Source organism: Rattus norvegicus, chromosome 20, assembly GCF_021556685.1.
Source record: "Rattus norvegicus strain SHRSP/BbbUtx chromosome 20, alternate assembly SHRSP_T2T, whole genome shotgun sequence".
Lineage (NCBI taxonomy): Eukaryota > Metazoa > Chordata > Mammalia > Rodentia > Muridae > Rattus > Rattus norvegicus.
The window spans coordinates 34,519,402-34,530,105 of NC_141553.1; the positions used below are offsets into that span (position 1 = coordinate 34,519,402).

The 10,704-nt window shown below is 39.1% G+C and overlaps 1 protein-coding gene across 3 annotated transcripts in view; it reads right to left on the minus strand.

The window, feature by feature from the left end:
• Positions 1–424, minus strand: part of Man1a1 (mannosidase, alpha, class 1A, member 1) — a 176,268-nt gene extending 175,844 nt beyond the window's left edge. For all 3 annotated transcript variants that reach the window (XR_015644657.1, XM_087597189.1, XM_087597190.1), the window contains exon 1: positions 272–424. Coding sequence is in view for 2 of the 3 variants with exons in the window: in XM_087597189.1 (XP_087453315.1) it covers positions 272–298 (27 nt within the window). In the remaining variant the exon portion in view is untranslated. The remainder of the gene's footprint in view (positions 1–271) is intronic.
• Positions 425–10,704: the final 10,280 nt, after the last annotated feature.

The window sequence follows — 10,704 nt, forward strand, 5'->3', positions numbered from 1 at the left end:
AAGTCTCCAGGCTCTCCTACAGAGCCTTTGAGCTCTGCCTCACCAACACCTTTTCACATCCTTGGCGACTTGGGGTTCGGGGATTGCTTGGAGCTCTAAGTATACACCCTCTTCCCCTTACAAGAAACAACAACAATATCAACCAAAAAAAAAAAAGTTGTATGACTCCCCCACGCTCCCCCACGCTCCCCCACGCTCCCCCACGCTCCCCCACGCTCCCCCACGCTCCCCCACGCTCCCCCACGCTCCCCCACTTTCGAAATTCATTTACCTCATCGCAGTTGGTCAAATTTTCCATTCAAAGAAGACAGTTCTATGCTGCCAAAGCTCGAAGCAATAAATTGAACCCTGTTGAAATTAAGTCTTGGATGCGACAACTCCCAGTGAAGGCAAGACTTGGTCCAACAGAGATTGTTTTCAACACAGCTTTGCAGCACTCAGTCTCATGGAATGTCATGGAGACTGGCTCCACCTCCCATGACATCGATTGGAATGCCCTGCTGATATTGCCTAGATCTACATTTTGACCTGGCTGGGAACCCCCTGCCTCAGGGTGAAGGGACAAGAAAACATTTCCCAAACTGTGTTATGAATCCCCTGTTGCTCCACAAAGAAACGGTTGCCAGAGGAAAATTGGACTGACTTCCCACTCCTGAAAGCTGGTTTGTAGCAGCTCTATTTACCCTCAACCTTCTCCGGAAACATGATTTTAGTTCAGCCTTTACTTGTTGTCTTAGTCAGAGGAAAACAGCTGGCACCTTCCAGGAGAGCGAGCATAGCACGGTTGTTTTCAGGTGTTGGGCTGTGTGCAGAAAATAGAAAACCAAGTTAGAAATCCTGAGGAGGTTTTCGTTTAAATGTTAATTATTATTTTAAGCCATCGTTAATTGTTGTGTATTGGACGTGTTCAAAATGAACCAGTAACAGAATCAGAAGTTCTGGTTAATACGAAATTGTGGCTTGATAAGTGTGACTTCATAGCTTGATTATTTTGATACTTGCTATGAAATTCTATGCCCAGAAGAGTGCAGCATACCCAAGCAGGGTAATAGATTTTTAGCTCTAAAAATGAAAGCAGTAATGTTTTGTTTTAATGACGGAAAGGTAAATTTGTTTCAAAGTATATTTGTAGGTTGTGGGTAGGCTGAAAACCTAATGACTGTGGATAATAGTGTTTATTCTCAACCAGACCCCTGAATCAGCGACCTCACAGAAAAGAAGACAGATCCCTAGAAACCGGAGCTAACTCCTGAGGAAACCAATTTCTTGCTTTCTGGTCGTTTGGGGGTGGTGATTGGGCAGTCATTATTTTTCCAACTATGTTTAAAAAATGGAATCATTTTAAAGAGACAGAAACACCTATGAACTTTCATTTAAATTGGTATATGTATTCCAGAAAGTAATACAATTCACCTTTTAGTACATATGCAAGGATATAACCAAGAAGTCTTAACTAATTTTGTTTCTAAACTCCCTGATATTGACTCCAAATCAATTTGGGCATTTAGGATACTGCCTGTAGTGGATGCATGAAAAATGTAGCCCATCTATTTAAGGTTGATTTTCCCTTTAGAAATCTAAATTTTGTTTATATATATTATTTCTAAATTTTTAAGGTGACTGTTCTTTTTATTTGGGTTCAGTTTTGTGAAACTTACTTTAAGGTTCCCCTCCAGTTTATCATTAGACATGGGTTTATTGTAATCAAAGTTTGGTTCTGATAATGTACTAAACGAAAAGTTAATTTTCGTGAGTCCACATTCAAGGACACCCATCTGTGTGAGGCAAGTGGAGAATGTGTTGGGAATGCCCATACTTGGGCTAGAGCAAGTTTGAAACAGACTCCCAGTTAAGTTATTTTGAGGCATATGGTAATGAAATCTGCCTTTAAATAGCCACCCAAGGCCCCATGTATGTCTGGGAAGCACTGAGGAAACAGAGGACAGACAGCAGGTAGGAATGAGCATGGTATAGAAGCCAACTGCCTCTGTGCCTTGACTGTGGCGCTCAGTGCTCATCTCCCTCAGAGAAACGTGGAGATGGAACATGAATGGACTGCTTCCGGGTTCTCAAGCCAGGAATCTTTACCTACCTGAAGGGATGCCTTGATCCTTGTGAACCCAGTGCTTTAGATAGGTCTAGCGCTTACTCATTGTGAATGGGCTAGCATAAATTTGGAAACTTTTAACATCATTTTGTAGAATTGTGTTCCTCTTGTTTCTTTCTCTCTCTCTCTCTCTCTCTCTCTCTCTCTCTCTCTCTCTCTCTCTCTCCCTCTCTCTCTCTCTCTCTCTCTCTCTCTCTCTCTCTCCTTCCCTCCTTCCCTCCCTTCCTCCCCCTCCCTCTCTCTTTCCTCCTCCCACCCTCCCCCACTCCCTTCCTCTCTCTCTTTCCCCCTCCTTTCCTCCCTTCCCCCTTCTTTCTCTCTCTTTCTCATTTGATCAGATAGTCCTTCTGATGTAAAGCAAGGGTGTTCTGTTTGCCACTTACCAATAAATGGAATTCCCATCTTATCTCCCTTTCAGTACTTTGGTCTCAGTGTCTTTCCTTAACAATTTGTAGATATTTACGTTTTGAAATTTTAAAAACACTCAAAGCTATTTGATTAATATGGCTGTTTAGATTTCAGAGGCTTGTTTTTTTTTTTCTTTTTCAAAAATTAGTTAACAAAAGGTAGATTTAACATTTACAGTAAGATAATTGTGAGCATGACTCGAGGAAAACTGGCAATATTGTAGTAACTGGCAAGTTAATCATTTTGCCAGAAGCAGTAAGTTTTTACAAACGAAAGCACAAGAAGCTTTCTTGGGCATTTTCTTCAATCTTCGAGTTATAATTCTATAAAATAAACTTTTCAAATACTAGATACTAGTATTTGTTTTGGATTTAAAAATAAAATACAACTCAATGAATAAGTAAAATTTATCTAGATAACAATTCCTGAATATTTTTTAACACATTACATTCATGATTCATAGAGTTTCTAATTCACTTTAAATCCAGGTCAGAATGGCTCTTGGGTTTTTGATTTTAAAAGTAAAATGTAATATGAAGAAAACAGTTTATTGTGAATGGTAATCTTGACCTTTCAATACTTCAGTAGACAACCCTGAATTTTACATTAACTTTCACAAAAGAATTAATTAAAGACTTAAAAGGAGTATCAGTGATATTGGTACTTACATTGGAGGCTATCATCTATTTGTGATGCCATGGTATTTTTTTCCTCCCCTAAATTTACTTGGGAATGACTAAAGTAGAACATTTTCATAGGAATCCTGTTACCCTTGCAAACAACAAAGGAAGGAGCAAGTTTGAATCCTTATGCCCACCTTGACCCTGCAGGACAACATTGAGGCATCTGTTTTTGTTTCAACACCTACTTAGAGATATCAGCAGTTCCCAATTTTAGGACATCCTGTAGCACAAATATTTGTCAACTGGCTTTGAGGAACTTCTCATGGAACTCTCCTGAGAAAGGAAGCTGTAAAAGGTGCTTTGGCTTGCCAGTCTCCTGGATGAAAGTATGGGGTTCTACAGTAGTCAAAAGAAGTGTTTGAGAAAGATACTATTGCAATGCCACTAGTCAATGTAGCACTATTAAATTAGAAGTTTTCATTCACTTTGAAAGTTGGAGCTTGAAGCCAAAGTGTATTTGAAATAAGAAATGTAATGCCAGTGAAGTTCTAAACCAGCTTTCAAAATGAGAGCGGAGTGTAGAAGTTCTCAGATGTGGTTTTCATGAGCTCAACAAAGAGCCTGAATAAACTAAGCCTGGGCAAGGGTTTGAAAGAGGAATTTATTCTCGAAGACATTGTATGCTCTTGGTTTTGTGACCGTGGCACACAAATTTTGTGACCATGAGTTGCCTGTGTTCTGTGACTCTCGTATTACATCTGCAGCATTGTTGTGGATTTTAAGGATAATGTTTGAAGTAAAGTCTGGCTCAGTATTCACTGAAGGAGTTTAAATAACTTTTCCCCTTTCTCTTGAAATGGAATTAAATGATAAGACTGGTAGAAGAACGGTTATCTTTTGGATTCTTGAAAGAAAGACTGTAAAGGAGGGAGCACAAAAGGCATTCTGGATGTGTCCTTCTTCAATTCCTATCCTTCAGCACACAAGAAGGGATGCATAAGCAGTTCCATCCAGCTGTGCCCTGGAGAGGGCTGTGTAATATTCCCACACTCTTTGTATAAGTAAGATCAATTCTCTGAAACCTTGAGAAAGTGTGAGTGAGGGCAAAGTCTCAAAATGATCAAAATGGCATTCATGGCAGTGCTTGAAGAATCTGAAGCCAGGGGTTCCCATCTTCATAGGGGATGTTAACAGTAGCCATTAAGAACTTGAGAAGATACATTTATGGCTTAAGAAGATACTATTTCAACAGAGTGAAACAAAGAACAAAGGGTCCCCCAAGACTAGAGAAAAATAATTTTTTCCTTAAAATATTTTTTTTGAATTGAAAAAATAACATTTACTCCATTTTCTGTTTCAGAAAACTTCATATACTGGTTCAGAAAAAAAATGAAAAGAAAAAGAAAACTCAGGAATAGAATATTTTTGATGTTCTTTTGCCCAATTGAAATATTTTTCATGAAATAAAGTGAGGAAAAACCATGTATGCAATTCTTATTTTGGAGAAACGAGCTCTGAGCATGACACAAGAACACTTGGCTTCCCTTTTATCAATGAAAAATAAACATGGTGTTTGTACAGCATGTTCAGTCTTTCCTATTGTCCTTGAAGGCAGAATCTTGACTTCTGAGTGTCTGTGGCTAGAAACTCTCTTGCCGTTCTTTGTTGATATAGCTTCTTTTTCAGGTTCGTTTGGTTCATTCATGTCCTCTGCAACATACAGAGTCACTTAGAGACAAAGTCAAAGTGTGTCTGTTGTTGGCAACACCTGAGCAGATTGTAGGTGCCAGAAGTGGGACTGGAGGAATGAAGACTGTTCTGGACTATGGCAGTGTGTGTGTGTGTGTGTGTGTGTGTGTGTGTGTGTGTGTGTGTGTGTGAGAGAGAGAGAGAGAGAGAGAGAGAGAGACAGAGACAGAGAGAGAGAGACAGAGACAGAGAGACAGAGACAGAGACAGAAACAGAGATAGATAGACAGACAGAGACAGATTGCCATAGGAGAACCAAAGGAAAGAAGTTCAAATCACTGACCCATGTATCTCCTAGTCTTAATTAGCTGGATATCACGCATAGTTTCTAAAAATCACTGGAGTATAAATGTAACTCATTAGCTTATCGGGTACTCAAGTTTACTCCAAATATTAAATAGCCATAATACATATTCTATTATTATAACACTACAATGCCCTCAATAGTAATCAACAGGAACTGAAAATAATCAAGTGCCCCTAAATGCCATTCAATCTGCATCGTTAATATTAAAATCCATGTATATTTCTAGCAAGAAATTAATTTACTATCCTTAAAGTAGTCATTATAAAGATTTATTAATGTAGTACTAAGTTCATTTACTACATAGGTATTATAAAGCAGAGTAAGATGACAAAAACAAGGAAAACTTGTTTGTAAAGATTCTCGGTTATTACAAACTTCCATATAGTGTGCCATTGAATGGGTTTTATTAACTGTGTGTGCTTTTATCGCTTCCATTTTCTTTTTAAAATGTTTGAGGAATGTAAAATGGTGCAGCTGCTGTGGAAAACAGTCTGGCAGCACCTCAAAAGGATAAATATAGAGTTACCATATGATCCGGCAATTCTACTCCTAGGTGCACAGCCAAAAGAACTGAAAATATATGTGCACACCAAAGTCTGTGTATGAAAGCTCATGGCAGCCGTATTTACAAAAGGCACAGTATGGAGCCAGCACAAATGTCCACTCTCTGACGAATGGACAAACCAATGTAAATCCATACAAGAAAAAGGTGTTCAGCAAGCAGGACTGCCATAGGGAAACCCGGTACAGGGGCCATGCGGCCTTTGCCCATACTACCCTACAGATGCTCTTCACAGAGACCACAGAAAATGTCTAGAGTAGGGGTGCACACAGGGATGGGAAGCCAGTGCTTGGTTGTCTGGGGCAGAATGAATGGAAAAGTGGAGGGTCAGTATTAAAGGAAGGAAGGTTTGTGGACAGTGATGGCTGCCTGATAGTGAATACGTTAACATTTATTTTTCAATGAGTATGCAAAGTATTTTCCTTTCAGAATGGCTTCCAAGAGCCTTTAGACCCATAACATATCTACTAATGATATTAAGTTGACACACTAAATAGAGACATTATATATTGTAGTACAAGAAGCAATAAGTAGAGAAATATGTCCACAAACAGAAGAAATCACTCAAGTTGCGAGATAGATATATATATATATATATATATATATATATATATATATATATAATATCTTATTGGAATAATCAAACCAAGGGGATGATTTAAATTTTGAGTCATTGCCCTTGCTATACATCTCTCCATAGGCAAAAAATATAATTCATATTTTCTGATGCATGAAGATTTACTGTTAAGTGTTCTTCCCCACGTCAGCGTAAGCAAGATGTTTCCAAGAGAACGTGCTTGTGGTATGTAGCTTGTAAGCAAAACGATGCAGAGACGGGAGTTGAGGTACCAATCAGAAGACATTAGTTTCTTTCAACTGAAATGATTACAAAAGTCAAAATAAGTATCCATGTATGATGGAGAGCGGTGTAGTAATGAAGCATCACAATAAGCCATTGTTTTACCATGATAAAAGGCATTAATATTTCACAATATTATTATCTGTATTATTAGAGGGTACAGGGAGAACTCATGGAGAAGCTAGCATTAGAATCCCAGGTCAATAGGAATAGAAACAAATGGATAAAGTGTATATGTGTCTCCAACATCCTTACATAGAAAAAGTTAAAACATTTTAAAGAATTTACTGGCCTATTTTAAGAGAAATATGAATATTTCATAGGATCTAATATCACATTTATAGCAGAACCTCTCTATCTGATTCTTTGTGCTCAATTGATTCTACCAGAACAGAAATCACTGTCTTGTAATCCTTTTATAATATGGGTGTCAGAGCACTCTGTGTTTTGATTCTGTGTGTGTACAGTATTTATTCCTCCATGAAAACACATCTCTTCTCCCTCAAATCGGAGTTTATGTACATTTTGCCTTTTAATTATTTTATATTCTTATCGTAAATGTATTGTCTACATTAATCATGGAAAATTCAAAATACATAGACCTTTAAGAAGGAAGCGGCTTGAAATTTTTAGAATATTGCTTTGCATGTCCTTTAAAGCAGTTATGTTTTCTCCGTGCTCACAGGAACACTGTTTTTCTGGAATCCTCTTCCTGCTTCCCCAATTCTTAAAGAAAAAAATATTTGTAATGAGTAATAGCTTTCTTCCTTTTCTGACCTTGAAGGCAGATGGGATGTGTAATCCTTTCACTAAAAGTAATGTTCTCATTTTTACAAAGTGATCAGCACTGGGAAAGGAGGCTTTCTAGCCCAGATCTCCTTTCCCTCACCAAATATGCTTATGTTTATTTTAACTATGTCTCTCTTTGCTTTCCTGTGATGCCAGATCATTTGAAGAGAGTGGCAATTTTCTTCTTAGTAAAGCCTTTGTAAAAAAAAATTTGGATGAATAAAAACATCAACGATTAGGAAAAGAAAGAATTTATTCCTACCTCTTAGAAATAAACAGACTACCTTTCGATATTTTTCTTGTCCTTCATAATATTCTGCATGAAAAAAACACATAAGTATAAAGTTGTTAAATATCCAGGTATTACTTTTTTTTACAACTGTGGGAAGCTGACACACCTAGCATCAGAACTACTTAAGAGGACTTCTTCCCCTCTGCTCTTCTTTTTTTTTTTCTGCTAGCCTATTCTGCTCTCCTCAGCAGATTTAAGTTTTACAAGCTTTGGGTGACCAAAATGATGTAGCTGACCCCCTTTGTTGTTATGGTTTGTTCTGTCTTTTGTCTGGCACTTTCAACTCAATTAAGAATGTTTGGTTGCTTTCCCAGCGTGTTTTGCCTTACCCTCCGCAAACTATATCCAGATAGGAGACCCTGCTTCATTACTCCTTCCATCTCTCAAAATAGATCTGTTGATATTAATGTCTCCCTTCAGCCGCCGCTTTTCATAAAAGACAAAGATTTGGGGCTGGGAATGTAGCTCAACAGAATGTTGGCCCAGCATGCATAGAAGTATGAAGTTTGCTCCCAATACCCCATGACTTGGGCATGATGATACATGCCTACAATCCCACCACTCTGGAGGAAGGATCATCAATTCAAGGTCATCCTTACCTATACAGCAAGCCTCAAGGCAACCCAGACTACACAAGGCTTCTTCTTCAGACCAAAAATGATTTACTGCTTCCTGTTTTTAGACATTGCTTTCCAGGAGTCTTCTAGAACACTGGAGCTGACCCATATTTTAGGAAAACCACAGTAAGTGACTGTTTATGCATCACCTGCTGCCGTAAAGAGATGTGGAGATCTGAAGTGCAAAGATAAATTCATTGCAACAGGTTTCGAACTTAGTGAGAAACTACCACTATAGGAGCAATAAAGTCTGAATTAGTCCACAAAATAAATAGAGCACAATGTCTTCTATTTCTCATCTTCATTTAGAGCAAAAGAAAAGGAAAAGCAATGTTATAAACTGTTTGGGGAAACAATGTATTTGTCTGTGTATGACAGAGTGTCTCATAGATGTCTGACCAAAGCTTCTTTCTAGCTCCCAATTTCTATCAGCATTAGATTTTTAAAAAGAGATTGTTTTTTTAACCAACCCTCCAATGTTCTTAGATTTTGTGTTTCATAATTTCAATTTCAATAAGCATCTTTCAACTGCAACGTTTTGTTACTCTGCCCTTTGGTCACATCTCTCTGGCAAAATCTCTATTCCTAGGGAGCAGCTACCTTTTCAGTATCTTAGTTCTGGGAGCCCAGACACTGAGGCAAAAATCTCTTAAGTCAAAGAGAGGCCATCTCAAAGGAGGTGTGTGGCATTTTTCCTAAAGATGATACCTAAGGCTTCCCTTTGGCTACATGCACCCATGTACCCCTCTCTCTCTCTCTCTCTCTCTCTCTCTCTCTCTCTCTCTCTCTCTCTCTCCCCACCCCCCCAACACACTCACACACTAAAAGTGAAACAAAATCAGCCCCAAGCACACTCTTCCTGTGTATGTGGTATGTGGTTTAGTCATTTTCCTACTCTGCATGGTGCCACTTCTCTGCTCTCTGTGAGCTGGATACAATGATGTCCCAACATACAGGGGACATTTGATCATGTCAAAAGCCAAGTGGAGACATGATATCTAGTGGGGGAAATGTCAGGATACCCCCATGTAATATAGAACAGTCTAGCCCATGATGGTGGCATGAGAAGGTTCTGATACTTCCTTTGCTTTTCATACTTACTGTATGCTTGCCTACCTGAACAGAGCAAATAGCAGCCCTGTCTTTTCTGATTCAAATACAAAACACTTACATACTTCTGCACTCAGTCTCACTTCCTCTTATGATAGCTGGGCTGTGCACTTCTACACAAGGCTAGTCTGCTTCCGGTGCTTAGGATTAGACAGCATCTCAGCTCTCCATAAGGTTATACTGTGTGTTATCCACTTTCTGTTTATATTCTGCCTTGTCTTTTGATTTTTAAACATAATAAGGTTTGGACTGAAAACAAAGCAGACCCCTTTCCCTCCAGGTACCGCACTATCCTCTCTTTCCAAGTCTTTCTCCAAATAGTTGTTACTAATGACAGCTATCCACCACTTGTCACTTCTCACACCATCTCAGCTTAACTCCGGCAAGATTGCTGGCCTTGTCACGCCATTGAAACTACTCCAATAAAAATCATCTTTGCCCTTTGGGTTGTAATAACCAATAATTTTCAACATCATTAGACTTCAGCTTTCAATGACAATGGTCACTCCTTGCTTCCTGAAATTGTCTTCACTTAATGTCAGTGACCCAACAGCCTCTTGGTTTTCAAAACTCTGGTCAGTTCCTGTGTTTCCTGAGGAGTGAGCCTTTAAATGTATGAGTTTCCTTAAGACTCATTTCTGGAGCTCCGCACCTTCTCAGTTTGCACGCTCTTCCTAACCAACACTAACCCATTGCTCCATTTAGCACATGCAAACGGTTTTCATTTTCATATGAACATTTCCGGTGCAGTGTTCTGGTTTCAGATCTACCCATCCAAACATCCAGCTCTCAGCACAGGTCTCTGAAAGCTGCTTCCTCCTTAGGCCATCCTCTCTTCATTCCTTTCCTAGAGGGGGCAGTTTCTGCAGTCTTGGTCAGAGAGAGCTCCCAGTTGTTTCCTACTTAATAAGAAAAAGTCGTTTGTCTGTTTCTGGATCCTGGGTGGGGTGTTTCCCTCATTCTAATTCTTTGGGAGCAATTCTTTCACAATCAATTCACTTTCACTCAAAAACTATTTAGATTGATATTGAAGTGTGCCAACCCCCAAGCAGAGGAATGGGGGTGTGACGGACCTTATTGGCAGAATCTAGAATCCTCTGAGAGATAAGAGCATGTCTGTGGGGGATTACCTCGCCTAGGCTAATTGTAGAGGGAAGACCTACACACCGTGGGTGGCACAGTTTTTCCTGGACTAGGATGGTGGATTGTGTGAAGGGTGAAGTTCAGCTAAGATGAACATTTGTTTCTTTCTACTCCTCATCTGTGGATACAATGTGACTTA